This window comes from Mus caroli, chromosome 13, assembly GCF_900094665.2.
Source record: "Mus caroli chromosome 13, CAROLI_EIJ_v1.1, whole genome shotgun sequence".
NCBI classification, from domain to species: domain Eukaryota; kingdom Metazoa; phylum Chordata; class Mammalia; order Rodentia; family Muridae; genus Mus; species Mus caroli.
In genome coordinates, this window is record NC_034582.1 from 56,052,615 (window position 1) to 56,074,069 (window position 21,455).

Here is a 21,455-nt window from a genome sequence, read left to right on the forward strand (position 1 = left end):
ACCTGAAATTATTCTGTAGCCTGCACACATACATGCACACACAGAGGCATGCACACTTGCATACGTGTGCACCCACATAAATATGAACAAGCATATACACACAAGAAGTGTGACACGGGGCGAGAGGACACGTTTCCCTGTGCTGTAAAACTTGCGTGTAGACATAATCCCACCTTTGATTCTCACGACTCTGCTCCAGCGGTCAGAATACCTGCTTCCTGTTCCTTGACCACCTCAGAGACTTCCCCACATCTGCTTCCACACTGAAGCTGGACACCTATGGCTTGCCTTGTAGACTGCTGTGTGTGAACCGTTGTCCTCTCTTTCAGAGCCTTACGCTAGCGTGCAGGAATCAGTGGTGATCTCAACAGGAGTTGGTGGAGAAGGTTGTGTGGAGACTTGGCCCAGGCCTCCAGGCATACAAATGCTTCTTGCGGTGTGCCTGATATGAGTTGACTTCTATAGGAAAGGTGGCAGAATATATTTATAAAGGAAACCATCTTAGTGCACATACAGGGCTTGAAAAAGTTAACTCTCTTATCTCTTAAAATGTATGACACTCTTGTCAATGTTGCAGCATCATGGTATACTTATATCTGTCCCCTCCCAGCCCCCGACGCCACATTGGTTTTCTGTTTTCTCATAGTCACCCTTGTGCTTTCATGTCATGTATATAACACATACTTTCATGCAGGCCCTCATCTCCTCCCTACTTCACACATTTAGATTTTACACGTGAGAGAGAACATAAAATGTTTGACTTTCTGAGCCTGGCTTATTTTGCTTAGTATGATCTCTTAGCATGATTTTCCTGCCCATGACCCAATTTAGCTGAATACAACTCCTCTGTATGTATGTACCGCATTTCTTTCTCCGTTTACCTGTTGATGACTGTCGAGGCTGGTACTGTGACTTGGCTGCTGTGATGATTGCAGCTGTGAATGTGGCTGCACAGGTGTCTCTGTGGTATAATGTGGCATGATGACTTATGCATTCCTTGAGAGATGTCCCCAGGACTGACATAGAAGCTTTTTAAAAAAAATTATGCTGTGTTGCTGTGTGTGTGTTTGTGAGTCTGTTTGTGTATATGTGCATGTGTGTGCATTCATGCCTGTGTGTCATGTCAAATGTGTGGAGGTCAGAGGAGAACTGGCAGGAATCATCCCCTTCCATCCTGTGAATACGGTGGATCAAGCTCAGGTTGCAGGTTTTGCGCCAGGTGCCCTTCTCTGCTGCGGCCTGCCTCTTGCTGGAATAGTTGTTTTTTTAAGGAGCCTCCATCCTGATTTTCAATGTAGCCTCACTGCATACACTCCCACCAGCAATGAATCAGGGTTCCTTTTTGCCCACATCTTCATTAGCATTTGTGGCCACTTGTTTTTGGTGATAGCCGTTCTGACTGGGATGAGATGGAATCTTAATGTCGTTTTCATTTGACAGCCAGGAAGGGTGTTGAACACACGCTCAAGTCTTTCTCGGACACTGGTATTTATACTTTCGGGAGCTGTCTGTTTAGCTCATTTGCCCATTTGTTGATTGTTTGATCTGTTTTATATTTTCGTTTTTAATTTCTGAGTTTGTTATAGACTCTAGACAATTGTCCCTTGTCAGTTTTATAACTGGTGAAGATTCTCTCCCATTCTGTAAACTGTCTCTTCTGTTCCCTTTGTTGATTTTCATATATTTTAAGGAGTGGTATCCTGGGTGCACAGCCTGGCCCTCCCAGACCCTCACAGTTCCCCATCTGGTGATTAGGGTGCTGAATTAGCTGTGGTTTACATCCCTCCTACCTCAGAAGGATCTCGTCTACTTCCCATCTCCATCTATAAATACTGCGCTGTGTCCCAGTTTTATATTATAGCTATAAAATTAGCTTCGGGCTGTGTTGCTGTACACAACAGCCGCTCCTTGTTTGTAGCCACTGAGTACTTGTACTGGGCTGTGCAGTGAGTGCTAAGTGTGCAACAGAGGGGTGGGGGTGGGGGTGGGGTGGAGAATACACGGCATGACGGTGCATGAGGTTGAGGCAGATGGGTCTCTGTGAGCTTAGCTTACCTAGCACGACATGAGACCCTGTCTAGAAAAATAAATAAATAAAAATAGAAAGAAATCTCATCGTGTCTAAATGTGTGAGTGATGCTATTTTACTGGAATAAAATGTGTTATTGAAGTTAGTTTGGCCTGTATTCTTTTGCCTTACTGAAGCGGGGACTACAGAATTTTAAATTGCACAGACTGTCTGCGCTTGTGGCTTATTGTGTATTTCTGTCAGGCAGCTCTGTCCTGAAGCCATTGCATTTATAGATGTTTGTCTTAAAACTTAAGTAAGTGTGTGTGTGTCCCGGTGACGAAGGTGGCATAGCTGTCCTCCATTTTTCTACAATGATATGGAGACAATATGGTTAGGCAAGTTTTCTAAATAGGTAATTGACACTACTGGGGACTTGTATAGGTCTATGTAGATACTGAATTAACTTCACAGTAAGAGGGATGGTTCAGGGGTTTTGTTGTGTGAGATTTAATTGCATCCGGTTAAGGGAGTCAGAACTCGAATAAGTGCCAAGTGCAATTCCATTTTACCCAGATGTCACTGGGTGTATTGTGTCAGTGAGATAGTGGCTGCACATCCTATCATCCATCCATCCATCCATCCATCCATCCATCCATTCTCTATATATCTGTCTATGTATGAATGTATGTATGTATGTATTCTATCTATTCTATCATCTATCTATCTATCCATCTACTTATCTCTGTATATCCATCTATCAATGTATGAATGCATCCATCCATGTATGTATATTTATATATGTATATATCTGTCTTCTGTCTGTCTATGTATGTATCAATCCATGTATGTATGTATGTATGTATGTATGTATGTATCTGCTTGTCTGCTCTCTCTCTCTCTCTCTCTCTCTCTCTCTCTCTCTCAGACAGGGCCATTCGAGGCCCAGGATGATCTTGAACACCACACCCTCCTACCTCCCTCTGAAGTGCTAAGATGACCACTGACTGAGCTCTGTGTACATGCTGCTGTGGTTGGTGTATACTAGGCAAGCACTCTGCACACTGACCTTCATCCCAGCACTGACGTCCAACATTCTAAATATGATTCCAGTGCCCCTGATACATGGCTTTCTGCTGTCTCTGTGCCCGTTTCCTTATAATAGTCTAAGGCGGTAATGTTGGTGATAAAAAAATAATAAAAACTAATAATCCTACCCAATTATTGTTCTCTTTGGTGACTGGGCCTGTCAATCAAACATCAACACTAAGGGTTTGGGATTCCACGGTCCGAGACTGAACTGCCCACTCTGCCGGCACTAGAGTTGACTGAGGTGAAAGATGAGGTTCCTGCTTCTGTGTTTCGTGCTTTTCATCCATGGTACAGCTGGAAACCCTCTCCTTTACCGGAAGTACAAGATTTGGGAGTTCTTGTACTGCTCAAAGCTCTGCAAGTCACTACATTCAGCACAGTGGCTTAAACGTGAGCTCCTAAGCAAGAAGGCTTCTCTGACACAGCCTGCAGAATTTCCTGTTCACACTAACAAGGATGGAAAGCTAGGCCCTCCTCTGTCTCCTTGGCTTGGTTAAGTCTTGCTTCTGATGCCTGGTTTTCTAACTTGAGATATTCTCAGCAGAACAGTAGTTGGATTTTTCCAGTGCATAATAAATGTTGTTCCTGAATGATTACCTCACAGCAAGTGATTACATCACCATTACCTCACAGCAGGTGCTTGAGAAGTGAAGCCTTTTCTCTGCTCTTTGACAGCAGAGTGCAGCAATAGCAAGGAGGTGAGAACAGCCCCAGGTTGCACCCTACTGTTTTCAAGGTCTTTGTGTAGGTGATGCCAGGACCCCTCCCAACCTTTACAAGGGTCACCACCCTGTGCAGGCCTAGGACACTAGGACCTTTGGTTTCCAGAAGTGTTATAGCTTTTGTATAGGCCTGGGAAGCTGGGACTTCTGGCGACTGCCAATAGCTGGTATTACAGCTTCCCGGTGGGTTTAGGTATTAGGAGTGCTCAGCTGTTGATAGTGACCAGTGTTACAGCTCCTGGACACAGGGTCTTGTCCCTCAAAACTTAGTTTTTTTGAGACTGTCCCAGTAGCCAGACCCTGCAGTTTCTGTCCACCAGATCTTTACAGATGTTTGTCCTTCCCAGCCTCAGCTGTCTGTCTTCTGCTCCTGCTGTAACTGCTTTAATCAGCTGTCAGTCAGGTACCAACTTCACCGCTGAGCAGCTTGGTCTGCCAGCTGCTCATCTGCTGCTCACCTGCTTCCCTGTCGCCTATACCTCTGCCGATGCCTGCCCTTTTCTCTGTTTAATCAGTTTAGCCAACACTACTCCAGTAGGCAAAAAAAAAAAAAAAAAAAGGACTACTCAGGACCAGTCTTTTATTGGACCTGATGCAGCAACACCAGGGGAGGCAGCCCATTCACCACAGAATCCAGAGAAGGTGCTTGGGCCAATCAAAGCACAGCTCACATGCAAATGAAGGCTTGTTTTTGCACCAATCACAGCCTTGCCTCTAGTTTCTGTCACAGTTCCCTCTGCTGGGATATGGGGGAAGTGTTCCCTCTCAGGTCTAGGTGGAAATGGCTGTAGGTTCATCCAGGCCTGTGTTAGCAAAATGTGTGATATAAACTGAAATGGGTTAGGCTGAGCCCGTGTCTTCCGAAGATGATCAATGAGCTGGGATTGTTGTGCAGTTTTCTTAGACACTGCAGAGAGTTCAGAATGGCTTTTGTTGGCAAAAGAGCAGTCTAGCTGGCTATTATTTGATGCATGGTCATTTTGTTTGTGGTCACGAGGGCAGCAAGGGAGATTGCAACAGCTAACAGCTAGGGCGTCAGATTGACTCATTCGTTTGCAGTAAGAATTTAATGAATTATCACGAATACTTAGAATGATTTTGATAGATTTTGACCGAGGTCAGTTCCTTGCTAAGACTCCAGGGGGAGGAGAGCACCCTTTTCTGCCACAGTTTGTCATGGTGACAGGAAGCAGGCTAACAGGCGTCTCGTGTATGTGATCACTTAAACGTATGCCAATCCCTATTAGGTTGTCTGTTGCTACAAAACCCTAGCCATTTCCATTTGCCTGTGGTGGCTCCTGTATCTGAACACTTAGTTCTCGGTTGATGACGTTGTTCGGGGAGGTTATGAACTTTTAGGAGGTGAACCCTTGCTGGAGGAAGTACATCCCTGGGTGTGTGCTTGAGACTGTATAGCCCCATATCTCTGCTGGTTTACCCTTTTGCTTCCTGGTTGCTCTGAAGATGTGGTCTCTCAGCTTCCTGCTCTCTCTGGAACTGTAAGCCAAAACAAACTCTTTGTAAGTCGCTTTTGGTCATCGTGTTTTATCATTGCAATCAAAAAGGAACTCATACAGGGCCTGATCATGGTCCTTGGAAGCTGCAGTAGATTCTTTTCAGGCCCCACCACAGTTGGTCACCCCAAGTCTCCCAGATGTCCTATGTCCCAGCATCACTCGAGGAAGGTCACTGGGCTTGCCCAGCCTCCCCATTTTAGAGGTTGTCACAAACTTAATACACACTCATTGCTTTTGTTTTTCCTCTACTGTTTAGCTTAAGATGTTTGTGCTTGTGGACACCCAGTTCCTCAGAGTAGGGATATTGTCAAAGCATCTGGTCTCCTGGCTGCGGAATTTACAGTTACCTCAGGGCTCTCACCATTAGCCTCGTGTATTTAGGGATCAGATCCCTGGGGTGAGGTCGTCCTCCTGGCAGGCTTCCAGAGAGTTCTGCTTGCAAGGAGCGAGTGCCCAGGCTTTCAGGGAGCTCCGGTTTCTCTTTCAGTGATCTTCTTTCACATTTATCAGAGTGGCTCTCACTTCAGTAACTCCAGCAGGGACACTGCGTGCCAGGCTTGCCTCATGTGGCCTGAAGTGACCTGCTCAGCTCCTCCCTGCCCCTTACTGTCTGTCCCACCTGACTCACAGATCTGTAGACATCACAGGAAAGGACCGGGCCAGGAGCTCTGGAAAGGATTTGTCCTGGCCATGCAGACAGCCAGTCAGCTCCTGCAGACCTGAGCCTGTGGCCCCAGTGCCCAGAGCAGGTCAACAGAGCAGAGGCTTTGCGTGTGGGTGCCTGAGTCTGCAGAGTTGCATTGACTCAAGCATGGCTGACACATGCTGGCCGTGCGGCTAGTGCTGGCAGCCATGCAAGGCTGGGTGTCTTCAAGTTACCCCTGCCTAGACTCTTTCCCACCCTGCACCTGACCTTTTCAGGGTATGACGAAACTAGTTGTTCTCTGTGGCACTCTCTGTCCCAAGCCCAGCTGTAAGAAGAGCACACAGGCAAACTCTTTCTACCTAAAAGAGAGGGAACAATGAAAATTGACGCCTTTGTTAGGTCTGCCCACGTTTTCCAGAATAGAGCAGCATACACACTAGGGGTCCCCATGATTTCTGTAAGCCATTTTCCCTTGTGTGTTGTGTGTGTATCTGTCCGTCTGTCTGTCCGTCCGTCCCTATGCTTGTGTGCTAGAGGAGGATGTCACATGCCCTGTGCCTTAGTCCCCTGAGACAGGATCACTCTCTGCCCTAGTCCCCTGAGGCAGGATCTATGACTGAATCTGGAACTCACTGTTTTTCCAGTAGGCTAGCTGCCCAGAAAGCCTCCATGAACAACTCCCCCACCAACCTGTTCAAACGCTGGGGTTACAGGCACCTGCAGCCATGCTAATGCTGCCTTTTCTGTGAGTGCTGAGAATCTGAGTTCAGGCCCTCATGCTTGCACAGTGGTCTCACCGCCAAGCCTTTCCACAGCTCTTCTGGCTGCATCTTAGTCTGCCTTCTGAGCCCAGTGCCTGCAGCTAGCTCTGAGCTGCACAGCAGAGGGACGGACGGACAGATGGCTGACAGAGTTTGGTTTGGCTCCCCCTTCCCTCCAGCTGATGCCTCTCCATCTTGAATCTTGGCTCTAGGAAGAAATCTGGCTTTGTTTCCCTCCTTCTATTGGAATAAGGAGCTTCAGCTGAGCTCCTGGCAGGGTTCCGCTCTCTTCATGCAGCTCTCTTCATGCAGACACATGAACCGTGCTCCCTTCTTTCACTTGTCCCCTGAGAGCACCCTGCTGAGTTCAGAGCAGATTATACCTTCTGGCCTAGTTAACTTTGTCCCAGTAGCTGAAAGGAGATAGAGTCACCATGATCAAATAATACGAAGAGCTCAAGGGATTAACATGGTGAAGTCAGATATGATAGTCAAACAGCCCAGATCCTGGTGGCTGGAATGTTACCTTGAAGCAGGAAGCCCCAGTCTCTGTTCATGTGATGTGGTCATGCCCACTGAATGATGGTGGAATGACGGTGACCTGCAGATGCACTTTTTTCCCCTTTTTTGCATTTTATTTTATTTTGAGATCAACTTTTATTTTTTAAAATGTTTTTATTTATTTACATTCCAAATGTTTACCCCCTTCCAGCCCCTCCCAAGAGTTCTTCACTCCCGTCCCTCCTCCCCTTTGCCTCTGAGAGGGTGCTCCCTCACCCCCCCCCCCCTAGCCCCCCATCCCCCTTCCCTGGGGCATCAAGTCTCTGCAGGATTAGCTCAGATGCACTTTCTTTCTTTACAGGAAATTTTTTGTTTTTTCATAAAATTCGACTTGGTGGTCAGTGTGATTCTAATATGGAGTTTACTGTATTTGGAGAAAATGTTTGGAGTGTTGCTGCTTATTTGGTCCACTGGAGACCCTGTCTGGATTATGTTAAGTGACATTTTGCATCGACCCTTTGTTCCTTCTCTTTCGGCTTTAAGGAAAAAACAAACAGATGAGCAGATACGGCTCCAGGCCTGCTTTGTGGTGTGAGGTCCTAGGGTTGATGCAATACACAGCGAGCGAAGGTCCCGCTGCGTAGAGACCTGCTGTCCATACATCCAGTCTTGGAACATTTAGAAGTTCTCTTGGCTTGAAATGTCTTGGATATCCCTGAGGGTCGTAAATTACTGAACTGTCAGGACTTTATCTGAGCCAGTATTGTTTACTTAGGCAGTGAGGACCCAGGGCACAGGAGCCTAGCCTGGAGCAAAATAGCAGTGTAAGCTGGACAGACATGATGATGCACACCTGTTGTAAACCTGACAGGTATGGTGGTACACACCTGTGGTTCAAGGGCTTGAGGGGTGGGGGCATGTGTATTGGGAGTGCTGGGTCATCCTGGGCTACATAGTGAGGCCTTATTTGGGGGTGGGGATGGGGAATTGAATGAAAACAAACCAAATAAGAACAAGAAAACCCAGCAGTGTATCCGACAGCTCCCCCTTTGGCTAAAGTGTTGAAAGGCTACCCAGGACTCACACTTCTCCCTGCCACCAGCCACTTAAACTTCATGGTCTGCTGTTACTCTGAGGGCTCAAGATTCATGGTCCATTGTTATTCTGAGAGCTTAAGAGTCGGTCCGGTTGGACCTTGTGTCACAAGCTTGGAGACAACAGGATCACAAGTTCAAGTCCAACCTGCTTTACATAGAAAGACGCTGTACCATGCCAGAAATATAAAAGGGCCGAGTGATAGCTCAGGGGTAATGAGCAAGGGCCCAGCTTCAATCCACAGTGACTACCAACAAACTCCCCCTCAAAACCAAAACCAAATCAGTCTGTGTGACAGCTGGCCGGCATCCAGCACATTTCTGTCTCTATTCTCTTCATCCTAGTCTGTTCTCAGATGCCACCAGAAATATCTAGCACAACAGACTGAACACTCAGTCAGCAGAGAACAGCTGCAGACACTGTGCTATGGTGAGAGCCGGTGTCACCTGAGACACGGCTCTCATGGACTCATGGTTTTACCTCTCGCCAGGGCAGCCCTTTGGCTGGTTGCCCGAAGGAGGCCGTGACCTCCTCTCCCAGGCCAGACATAGCCCAGCACCGCTTTCTAGTGCATCAGAGCCCCATGAGGAGCTACACTAGTCCTGGTATCTCCCATGCTCACCTTTCTGTCCAGCTCTATCCACGGAAAGGCTTGACCACAAGCATATCCTAGCCTTGGATGCGTTTCTGAGTTCAGCCCTAAAGCCTGCAGTGGATGTAGTACAGACTCACTTCCAGAAAGCTTACGGTGTCACTGGGAGAGAGGACCCAGCAACTTCCAGAATGCTGGACTTAAAAGCTCCAAGTCTAAAAACATAACTTTGAGGGTTTTGTTTTGAGGGATAACAGCAGCCTCAAACAAAGGAAGTGCCACACGTTACCTCCTGTTGCCGGGGACAAGGGCCAGGTTCTAACCCTGCACACAGCAGCTATCAGGATGGCTTATCAGTTTCCCCTAAACTTTCTCCAGGTCTTCTTATGAACTCTAGACTTGTTCTACCAGGGGGATCTGGAAACATCCTTATGTTTCCATGGAAGATGAGGGGCAGGCAATCAGGAGTCCAGGCCCTGTATGGGCTACATGAGAGGTTGTCTCCAGAAACCAGCAATGGAACAGCAGTTCTGAGGAAGATGCTTTGGCCACCCACTGGCTTCTTTGATTCCACCCCGGAGGCCCAGGATGTTCTGGATGCTCTGCAGTGTGATCCTGTCCTTAGGATGCGGATGCTCTCAGGAACCTACATCTGCCCTACTCCCCTCCACCCACTGTGTTGTTTGCATGCCTCCCCACCCCAGGGCCACTCTGTTTTCCACATTGCTCCTGACCTTGGCCTTCTTGGGGTTCCCTGGGTAACAGGATGCTGTTTATCCACTTGGGAAGCTGTGTCTCCCTGTGTCATGGCAACCTGAGCTGCTGCTTGCTCCTAAGGAAACCCATGCTTGCTCTCTAGGTCGTTTTCCTGAGTCCCAGAACAGTTCACATAGATTTTCCTGTACAATAAGAATTTTAAAACTTTAAAGCTTTTCATCTTGCTGATGTGTAGCCTGACTGCTTTTCACTGTAGCTTCTTAATGGGGAGGCAGAGAGTGGCTCCCAGTGTGGACTTTGTCAAGGTGTTCGGAGGGAATGGGTACCACCCGGGGGCTGGTATTAATGAGTTCCCACGCAGGCCACCCACACATTCATTGCAGGTGTGCTGTAAAATCAAAGGTAAAAGCAGTATTCTCTCCTAGTCACCGTTCTGAATCTGTACCCCTTGTACAGGCTGAGAGCATGTTCTTGGGGAACGGTGGAGAAGTGCGACATTGTTAGACCTGGGCTGGGCACCGTCATGTCTTGTCTCAGTGTGCCTTTTCTATGCTTAGTATGTCATCTTTTTTTTTTTTACCTTTCCTTCTCCTTTCCCACTTTACCCTTTTCCCCCCACATTCTTTCCTTCTCCCTTTCCCTCTGGGGATGTTCATTTTCAGTGTTGGGTGAATGATGTAGATCCTATCATACACAGCCTCCTTGTTTCTCACAGGCAGGTGTGCCTTATGTACCTGGAGCTGAAGTTTGCTTCAGCAGCCTGCAGTTTCAAATGCACACCACGCATCCGTGCTCACAATGGTTTTCGTCTTCTTCCTGATTCTAGAATGCTTGCCTAGGCACAGTGAAGAATTCCCGGATGGGACCCCCATAGGAGATGTGGAATTCATTTGTTTCACATGCACCCCACAGGTGTGACCAGAAGATACTTTATGCAACATTGTTAATTTTCAGCATGAAACAAAGTTTTGTAGTGTGGAGTTTGCCATAGGAAGTGCTCAAAGATTTTGGATTTTGGATAGTTTGATGTTTGATTAGGGATGCCCAACCTGTAGAGTGTTTTTTCAATAGTTACACAAAGGCTGGTCACTTTTTGTTGGGGAGCTCCTTGGAGTATCTCCAAATTTTGGTTTTAATTAACTAATGCATTGTGTTTTCAGAGAGGGGGGAGGGGAGAGGGAAAGGGAAAGAGAGGGGAAGAGAGAGAGGGGAGGAGGAAGAGGGAGGGAGAGGCGTGACCTTAACTTTGTGGAGTTATCCACAAAGCTTTCAGAGTGCATCTTCCTCTCAGAGATTTTCCCTGGAAAGATCTGTCCCCCAGTGGGGTGTCAGCCTGGTGCGGTACATAGACATTACCGCAGCCACTGAGCTTGGGACTAGGACCGATGTGACATTCTTGCAGAATTGCTTATCACACATTTACCCATGTGTGATAGATAAGCAATTTATAAAATGTTCCTGAGTGTTGTTTTTCTCATTGGTGGAAAGGATGACAGTCCTAGAGCGTGTGGCTGTCCCTAAGGGGAGCTATGTCATGGGCCTTGCAGGGTTGTGGGGACAATAATGATCAGGGTCATGGCCAAATGTCATATAGTAATAAGCTGGACAGGGAACCTTGATGGCAGTTATTTCTTATAAGCTAAGATTTTCCTCTTTTTAATAATATTTGTGGTTTAAAAAATATTGTTTTGTGTCTCTGTGTATATATGTGTATATATTTGTGTGTATACGTGTGTGTGTGTACGTATGTTTGTGTGTGCATGCACACAGCATGTGTATGAGTGTGTGCATATGTTTGTATGTATGGGTCAGGCATTGCCTTCAGTAGCTGTTGCACTTTATTATTTGAGGCAGGGTCTCTCCATGAACCTGGAAAACACTGACTGGCTAAGCTGGATGGCCAGCATGGTCTGGGGATTCTCCTGTCTGCAGCCTTTAGTGCCAGGATTGGTGGCCATCTTGTTTAACTTTTTGTTTTAACACAGGGATCAGGGATATGAAACCAGGTCCTCATGCCAGCACAGCGAGCGCTGGGGACCAACCTAGAGTCCTGCACTTGTTAAACAGGCGTCTTTGGATGAGTCACATCAGCTGCCCTTCATCCCTGGTACTCTTTTAAAGTATGGATATATCTCAGTACTATGTGTCTGTCCACTGGAGAGTTCATGTCCATTACTTGAGTTAACTGAAATCAATCAATGACTGGTTATTGATTGAAATTCGTTAATTGGTTAATCAATTGAGAGGTTTTGTGTTAAATGCATTGGTTGTCCATCTCCAATTCTGTAGTACATTCCATTTTCAGGGAAATTTGTGCCTATTAATTAGTGGCAGGCGCTGGGCTGTTACTCCCCAGGAAATGAAGCTCTAGGTTCTTATGAGCCTGTTCACAGCATTTCTGCAAGCATGCTGCATAAGCCTTTTTAAGTGCATTTCCATTTATAGGCCCTCATCTAATGCGTAGTGTCGCTTTACTGACATGGAACACACAGTAACAGCTCCTTTCCCCGAGTGATGCTTTAACTGGTATGCCTGTTTTCTCTGTGAGGCACATTAATCTTCTCAGCTTAATAAACAGCGCAGGAGGACATCTAAAATGGTGAAACGCCACAGAAAGCGAAAAAAAAAAAATACAATGATGCCCCATTCTCCAACAAACTAGACCAAAACCTGATGCAGAGTAGAGGACAGAGGGGTCAGTGTTAAGAGCTCAGCTAAGAAGGAGGGAACCATATGTCACTTTGAAGGTCCTCAGTTAGGGTGTGCTTCCTAGCAACTCAACATTTTCTCTCTCTCTCTCTCTCTCTCTCTCTCTCTCTCTGTGTGCACATGCGCGCGCGCGCACACACACACACATACACACGTGCACCCACGCATGCGTGCATCAAAGTGTTGCAAGGTAGCTGGAGAGATGGCTCAGCAGCTGGGGAATTTTTTTTTTTTTTTTTTTTTGCTCTTATAGGAGATTCAGATTTGGTTCCTGGCATACACACGGTGATTCAGAACTGTCTGTTCCAGGATTCTGATGCCTTCTTCTGGTCTCCATGGGTACCTCATGCATGAGGTGCACATGGCAGGCAAATACTCATGCACACAAAGTAAAATAAGTATACCTTTTGTTAAACAGTGTCACAAGTATTGACGGGAACTTACGAGAAACAGTTAGCGGGAGACTTCACAGGACGAACTCCACACCGCTGTCTCATGAAAATTCAGGATGCTGTGTCCAGACTGTTCCCAAGCACAGAAGCCACACTTCATGCTAAGCTTTTGCAGGGCTAGCAGCAATCGCTAGTGCCCTTCCAGTTCTTGGTTTAATCTCCGAATTGGATCATGTTGTTATGCTGGGTCCCTCAAATTAGAAGTATTTTCATAAGTCTCTTTTTACCTTTGATGTTGGGAGCTGGGCTGCTAGGAAAGAATTATCTTCAATGTCCAAATTTGGAGTAGAAAGCAGGTGCCAGGAGAGCCATGGTTGAGAGCTGGTTGCCAAGGAAGTAAAGGACCCTAGCAGCCATCAGCCAGTGACCCATTGGGCATTAAGCCTCTGCTACAGTTGCCTGTGATGAGCTGGGATGTGATGTCTAAATGGGAATGCCTTATAGGCTCGGGCCTTTGACATCTTCTTTCCCTGGTGGCGGAGCTGTCAGGAGGCTTAGGAGATACAGCCCTTGCTGGAGGAAGTCTGTCACCGGGCCAGGGCTCCGATGCTCATAGATTCATTCTACTTCCAGTTTGCTCTCCTAGCTTTGAGCTCTAGCTGCCATGCCTTCCCACCAAGTAGCTTTTGGTGATGGCATCTCATCACAGCAACCGTAAGGTAACTAAGGTGGAAAGCTCCTTGTTTCCAGAGTCCATCTTTTAGTGAGGAAATGCTCCGGAGGAGATGCCAGTGGGCCAGTGGGTATGGCCCAGCACACCCAGCTGCCAGTACTGTGTGCAGCCTGTGGCCCTCAGCTCTCAGGGCTGCAGCCTGTGGTTTTCTATCATAGCAGCAACACACCATGGGCAGGGACAGTGAGAAAGGGTAGAGCGATGATGTCAGGAAGGGTGGAGCCAGCAGCCACATTCAGCAATACAGCCTCCTGTGGGCATTTTCTTCTTTCTTTTGGTCCTATTAGCCCACCCTACTATCATCCCCCAAGGGGGACATTGGTGGAAAGTAGTATTTTGAGGGTAACATCACATTGTGTTGAGATGAAAGCAAGCACTGTGCTGAAATAATGTCAGCTTTTGCAGATTAGTAATAGCTGTCACTGAAGACTTGTGCTATTGTCAGGACTTCTAAACACTACATCTGTTAGAGCTTCAATTAAGCAACTTACCCTTGCTGTAATTTGGGCATCCCAGCGGCCCATGCATGAAAGGTGTGGGAACCTCTAAGAGGTGGGATCCCATGACAGGTGTTTAGGTCATGGGGTGCGTCTTAGGGTTTTACTGCTGTGAACAGACACCGTGACCAATGCAAGTCTTTTTTTTTTTTTTTAAGAGTTTTTTTTTTTTTGTATGTGAGTACACTGTAGCTGTCTTCAGACACACCAGAAGAGGGCATTAGATCCCAATACAGATGGTTGTGAGCAATCTTGTGGTTGCTGGGAATTAAACTCAGGACCTCTGGAAGAGCAGTCAGTGCTCTTAACTGCTGAGCCATCTTTATATCCCCCAACCAATGCAAGTCTTATAAAGACAATGATAATTGGGGCTGGCTTACAGGTTCAGAGATTCAGTGTACATTATCATCAAGGCAGGAGGAGCATGGCAGTATCCAGGCAAGCATGGTGCAGGCAGCGCTGAGAGTTCTACATCTTCATCTGGAGGTGGAGGCTGCTAGATAAATACTGACTTCTAGGCAGCTAGGATGAGGGTCTTAAAGCCCACACCCACAGTGACACACCTACTCAAACAGGTCCACACCTACTCCAACAGGGCCACACCTACTCCAACATGGTCACACCTTCCAATAGTGTCACTCCCTGGGCCGAGCATATACAAAGCACCACAGGGTGCATGCTCTTGAATGTGGTTTCTGAGAGCCTGGCTTCCTTCTCACTCTATGTCTGGCCCTGAGGTGAAAGGTTTTGGTCTGGTAAGTGCTTCTGCCATATTTTGAAGCTCCCACAGCAAGTTTCAAACAATGAGGATAGTTGATAAAGGCCTGGGCCATCTGAAATTATGAGACAAACCTTTTCTCTTGTTAAGATATGCCAGGTATTTTGTCATAGCAATGGAAAACAGATCCACACATCCCTCTACTTCAACAAATGCTTCAAGAGAATTTGATCTTGATATTATCACCACTTGGTGGAATTTGAAGTAAGCCCATGTTAACAGCTTGTAGGTGGCCTGGGTTTGGAGCTTCTACATAACTCCATTGGCTTATTATAACACAATGTACTCCTTTTAATACTCTGGTTTTCAGAATGTCAGCCTTGTATACCAGTGCTGTGCATCGACTCTGTGAGGTATTCTGAATCTAGGGTGGAAGGAAACGATAGATAGGGGAGCCTGGAGCCCTTGGTCCTCAGGAAAATCACATCCTTGAGAAGGGGGGAGAGAGAAGAAGCACTCAGAAAATGAAAAGTCCCACACAAGGTGTGTGTCATAATCAGGACTTGAGGAGATATGGGAAGATGAAGTCATTGCCAAGGGAAAGAGAGAAAAATAAGGAAAGATGTTTCCAAAGGAATGGGTGTAGATGTTTCTCTGGAACCTTCTTAAGCCCTGTGTCCATCAAGGATAGGGCCTTTCCTAACCATCCGGCCTTAGTCTCTCACTCTGTCTGCTGCTGATATCACTGAGGACATGAGTCCTGGATGTTCTGCCCATGGTGCCTCTGGGCATGTCCTTACCCTCCATCGCCCTTGGGCTCTAGCTGGGCTGCACTGGCTGCTGTCCTGTCTTATCATAGGCCTTAGGGTTAACCCTACCTGGACATTACCTAACTTTGGGACATTGAGAAGTGCAGCCACATCCAGGAGAATGTCTAACTTCCCAATTAGAGGTGAAGCTCCTCTGCAGAAGTTTTTCATGAGTCAATAGAGAGTGGGCCTGGATCCTGGATCCTGGATCCAAGTCGTTGTGTCCATGTGTGAGGTACACACAGCCCAGCCTTTGGGGGGGTCTGGGATAGTCATTGGTTATCCCAGCTCACCTCTCCATCCTGCATCCTTCTGAGTGTGCTTAGTGGGGCCTGATGATGTAGTTGTGAAGTGAGGACCACTTGGCATCTCTTCTCTGAACTCTCAAGCTGATGTAAACCTGCTCTCTATACAGGTTGTGGGAGCTCCTCTCTGCTACCATCTACCTTGCAACAGAAACCGGTGTGGGATTCCCAGGAAAACTGTAAATTGACTGAGATAGTCACATCCTGTCTTGGTTCTAAGCCAGCGAGTTCACAGCAGCCAATCCTGGCTCTCCAGTGTTCTGCTGCAGGAGAGGGAAATGAGAATTAACCCATCATGAAAAACAAAAAGTTGCTGCAAAAATAATCTTTGTTTTGTGTATGCAGGTGTGAGTGTGTGTCTCTTTGAGTGTGTGTATCTTTGAGTGTGTAATGTGTATGTATATGTGTGTATATGTATGTGAGTGTGAATGTGTGTAGGTATATGTGTGTGTGTATGTGTGAAATGTGTATGTATGTATGTATGAATGTGTTTGTGTATATGTGTATGTATGTGTGAGTGTATGTGTGTGAATGTGTGTGTATGTGTAGGATATATGTGTATGATATATGTGTATGTGTGATATGTGTGTGTGGTATGTATGTGTGTGTGAGTGCGTTTTCTTCAGTGGCTTCTGCTGCTAAATGTGGTGAATTGTCCTCTCTTTTTTTTTTTTTTTTTTTTTTTTTTTTTTGGTTTTTCGAGACAGGGTTTCTCNGATAGCCCTGGCTGTCCTGGAACTCACTCTGTAGACCAGGTTGGCCTCAAACTCAGAAATCCGCCTGCCTCTGCCTCCCAAGTGCTGGGATTAAAGGCGTGCGCCACCGCGCCCGGTTGAATTGTCCTCTCTTAATATCAAAATATTACCCTTCATTTAGGTTTCTTCTTCTTGTTTTCATGTATAGCTGTTCTTCAGCAGGTGCTCAGAAGTGTACACAGCCTGAGGGGTGGTCACACCCTTCCTTTGTAAATAGAGAAGAATGGAGAGGGTGGGGATTGATCCAGATGTTTCTTCCTCTGTCTCAGTACCTCCGAGGGATTGCCATGTAATTGCATGGCCTCGTTGTTATCTAACCACACGCTGTCTTGCTAACTTCCTTTCTGATCTCCATGCGTGGGAATGAGATCTGGTTGTCTGTTCTGTGACACTGAGGATGCTTCTATCTACAGGAAAAAGACAGCCCAGATCAAGCTGCCTTTAGTCAGAATGCTTAAGTACTGAAAAGTCCACTTACATAGTTTCAGTCTAGCATCAACTCAGCCACTCTGCAGTGTCCCACAGACCTGGTTTCCTTTCCCCACGCCTGGCAGTGGTTTCCCTTAAACCACAAGCTGATCCCTACTGATCCCACATAGCTGGCAGCCACTTTCCAGTTTTATATATCGTTCAGTGTCCATGAAGAGAGACTCCCCAGAGTCTAAAAGGTTTTACATGGGCCATGTGTCTGTCACTGGAGTTAGAAGAATACAGTGCACTGATTGGCTCAATCTAGATCACATGATCCAGTTCCTGGGGTTGAAGTCAGCAACCCCAAAACCCAGAGACCCCTGGAAAGGGATTTTGACTGGGTGGAGGGTGAACAGGGTAAAGAAATTGCTCCTCCGCCCATTGGTTCTGAGGACTGTGGACCTTGTTCTTCTGGGTGCTGTGGTATTTAGTACTGATGCAAGGAATATGTCTCTGAAGGCAGACTCTTGTGTGTTCTCTACCAATATTATTCTTTCCACCTCTCCCTCTTTTCCTCGTTCTGTGTCTAGATGTGCAGAAGAAGAGTTTGTTGAAACAGGCCATGTGTGAGTGCCTGAATTGGGAGGGAAAAAAAATATAGACAGATTGGCTAGCTATCTATTTAATCAAATGTGTCAAAGGAAAGAAAGGAAGAAATCGAGAAAAAAGAAAAGAAAGGAAGGAAGGAAGGAAGGAAGGAAGGAAGGAAGGAAGGAAGGAAGAAAACCTTACTGTTTATGGCATTGCTCAGAGGGAATGGGCTCAGTAAAGCTGCACCGTGCACAGTATGCCCACCTCCCTTGTTTATTGTCGAACTTTTGAACTTCCCCATGTTATGTCCTTGCCCTGATCCTGCCTTCAGTGAACCTTAAATGCTGTTCCATCTTTCTCTGCCAGTGGACAGTTCGCAGTTGTGAAGAAATGTCGTGAGAAAAGTACCGGTCTTCAGTATGCGGCCAAGTTCATCAAGAAAAGGAGGACCAAGTCTAGCCGGCGGGGCGTGAGCCGGGAGGACATCGAGCGGGAGGTCAGCATCCTGAAGGAGATCCGGCACCCAAATGTCATCACCCTGCATGAGGTCTATGAGAACAAGACAGATGTCATTCTGATCCTGGAGCTGTGAGTGTTCCCTGTGGTGTCTGGAAGAGACCATGGGGAGGGCATGGGGCTGCATGGGCTATCGTTAACCCAATTGAGCCATCCTTGAGAGAAGCCCTGAGCTGTGTGCCTGAGCCTGAGCTGCCTGGAAGATGCAGCTTCGAGTAACTAAGGAACACTTGATTTGCAGAGGGTCCCCGAATCTTGGGGCTCACCCACTCTGAAATTCATCTTTGTTTGCCAATAAGCACATTACTTAGGGGCTTCTCCGTAAGCTTCACTCGTGTACCATACCGTTTTCCTTGTCTTTTTCCTCTCTTACTCCATCCTCCTTTCTCTTGTTTCTCCTTCCTCCTCCTTCTTAATCTTTCACACACACCCTGCTTTTAACTGTGGAACTGTCAGCGATAATTACAGGAAGGATGGAGTTGAAGCTGAATGCTGAGACGTGATTCCGGGACTCTTTAAGCATGCTGCTGCTTTTCCATCTTGCCCATCTGATGTCGTGGTGGGCAGCCTGATTGATAAGCATTGTTCTGAGCCAGTTCTGGTTTCTACCTCCTGCCTCTCCCTTTCATGGATCCCTGCCTGCTTGTGCTGTGTGGGGGGTGGGGGTGGGGATGGGGGTGGGGGGACCCATTTCGATCAAGGCCAGCAGCCCACTCTTGCAAGAGAGAGGGGAAGAAGCCAGCCGAGGGTTCTCGGGGAGTCTCTGTAGGCATTTTGGATGTCCACTTGGGGAAAGCAGGATGGGTGGAGCTCATGCCCTGACAGCTGATCCCGGATGATCCTCAGGGGCCACAAGTCCCATTCAATTCCTTGGAGCTTTCTAAGTTCCGGTGTGCCTGCCCACTGTTTGACTGCTCCCTTTCTTTGTCTATAAATTAGATGGGCATACAACTCCTTTAACCTTTTGTGGTTTGGGGGGAATTCCTGTCCAGTCATAAATAATGCCAAAGGAAGGGTTGCACAGCTATGGTAAAGTTAACAGGCATAGTCAGGTAACTCAGGACAGCCCAACAGCTCTTCCCACACTCTACAAAGCTCCAGTGTCCCTTGGGCTACTTTCTAACATACCCATCTCCACGTCCTAACTCCCAAATGTGCCAACAGAATGGTGCAATGTGTAAACTCTGAGACCTGCCCTCCTAACTCACTGTGAGATTTGCACACATACTATATTCCTTTAAAAACTGCCTAGTAGCCGGGCGTGGTGGCGCACGCCTTTAATCCCAGCACTCGGGAGGCAGAGGCAGGTGGATTTCTGAGTTCGAGGCCAGCCTGGTCTACAAAGTGAGTTCCAGGACAGAGAAACCTTGTCTCGAAAAACCAAAAAAAAAAACAAAAACAAAAAAACAAAAAACAACTGCCTAGTAGCACTCTACCACCCGGATGGTAGAGTTTATTCTTCTATTGCCCAGTGGATATGTGGGCTTCCTCTAGTATATCATAGTCAGGAGTAGAGCAGTCCTCAGCACTCATAGACTCATGTGAACACATCTCCCCACCCCCTGGAGTGGGGTTGCTGGGGAATGTGGACATCCCACCAGCGACTGCCAGGCTTGTTTCCTGGAGTGTCAAGTTTCACTTTCCAGTCTCCCCAGCAGTAGGGAGCTTCAGTTGCCCTGCCAGCACCAATGCTGGCAGTGTTGATGTTTTTAATGGCACGTATGTACCTGGCAGCGTGCAGCTTTGCTAATGGTGTGGCGACCTTGAGGACAGCTTGCGAAAGTTCACTTGGAGCAGCAGCAGGAAGTGAGAAGGAAGGTTATAAGGATGGTTCCCTCATCATGGGGTCAGGAGCATTTTCATAGATTCCAGTGGCCCCACATCATGTTCTTGCCATTTCACCTCAAGTATATGCGTAGCTTTGGTGGTTCTGATATGTGTCACTGACTGAGCTGTAAGGCTGTTCAGACATTTGACTAAATGCTCTGGGTAATTTTAGATGAGACCTACATGTGACTTGGTTAGATCTAGTGAAGCAGACAGCTCTCCCTAGGGTGGGCGGGCTTCATTCAATCAGTGACGGCCCAGTTAGAGCAAAATGACCAACCTCCCCTCGAGTAAGAGACACTTCTGGAGCTACCCTGCAGGCATCTGAGGAGATATCTCTGATGACTCCTGTCAGTGTAGATACTATTTTTCTGTTTGTGTGTTCAAAGCACAGTGGTCAGACTGTAGGCCAGGCTCTGCCTTCGTGTTCTTTGCAACCCTGAAAAGTAACTTTAAGTTGATAAACTTCTCTTTTGCCACTTGCTTTGTGGTAGAACAGTCTGTTCATAGTAGAGCTACCTACTGTAGCAGCTCAGTGCAGAGTAAGCATGAAGGAGGCATAGGCTACATCCCGCAATCACGACTTCACATCCTCCACACACCATTGTTCTTGGAGTCACGCTGAGGCAGAGATCTCCTCTGCCTGTATTATTGCCCACTCACATCAGTGCACAGTGCACACACTACAAAACTTTGGTGTGTGCTTGAATCATTCTGTAACTCACTTGCTTACCTGGTAAGTGGCAAAGCCAACTTAGAGAACTTAGTGTTGACTGTGTGACTTAACTTTTTGTGACTCTGCCAAAATGCCCGGGACAGTCAATTTGAAAGGAAAGAAGGTTTTATTTATTTTTTATTTATTTATTTTTATTTTTTTATAGTATAGAATAGAGTTTATTCAGGCCATGGGGAGGGGAGTTAAGAGGGTAACAGAGGCAGAGAAAGGCAGAGAGAAGGAGAGAGTAGAGAGATGGGGGCCGGCTATGGCCACGTGGAGAGAGGGGACAGGTTTTACTTTTTGACTCACAGTTCAGAGTCGTCAGTCCGTAGTTGCTTGGCTTTGTCACGTGAAGAGGCAGCATGTCACAGAGGTGAACACTCGTTAGCGCATATCTGCTCTTTCCATGGTGGCCAGGAAGTAGATAGAGAGTTAGGATGGGCTGGTTATTCTTGTACCCTTGGAGGGTACCCTCTAGTGACCTCACTTCCTTCATTAATCATCCCTCCTTAAAGGCTCAGCCACCAGCCACTAGCATCACACAGACCACATGGGCTTCTGGTAGACACTTCTGATCCATGTGTAAACACTAATGCTGTCTCCAAGTGCCGGTGGTGTCAAGGTGTCAATTGGACACACTGGCTTACATAGCATTGCACATTGGTCTGTAGCACACCAAAGGTGTTTGTCATTGGAGTTTAAGATCTGGATTGGCCAGATCTTTCAAGCTCTTCTCTTCTCTTCTCTTCTCTTCTCTTCTCTTCTCTTCTCTTCTCTTCTCTTCTCTTCTCTTCTCTTCTCTTCTCTTCTCTTCTCTTCTCTT

At 46.9% G+C, this 21,455-nt stretch overlaps 1 protein-coding gene across 6 annotated transcripts in view; it reads left to right on the plus strand.

Moving 5' to 3' along the window:
• Dapk1 (death associated protein kinase 1) overlaps positions 1 to 21,455 on the plus strand; it is a 162,821-nt gene that overhangs the window by 77,874 nt on the left and 63,492 nt on the right. For 5 of the 6 annotated variants that reach the window (XM_029468550.1, XM_021179879.1, XM_021179881.1 and 2 more), the window contains exon 3: positions 17,938 to 18,159. In XM_029468550.1, coding sequence (XP_029324410.1) covers positions 17,938 to 18,159 — 222 coding nt within the window. Of the gene's footprint in view, positions 1 to 17,937; positions 18,160 to 21,455 lie in introns of those variants that run through there. The other variant, XM_029468554.1, reaches the window with a different exon arrangement.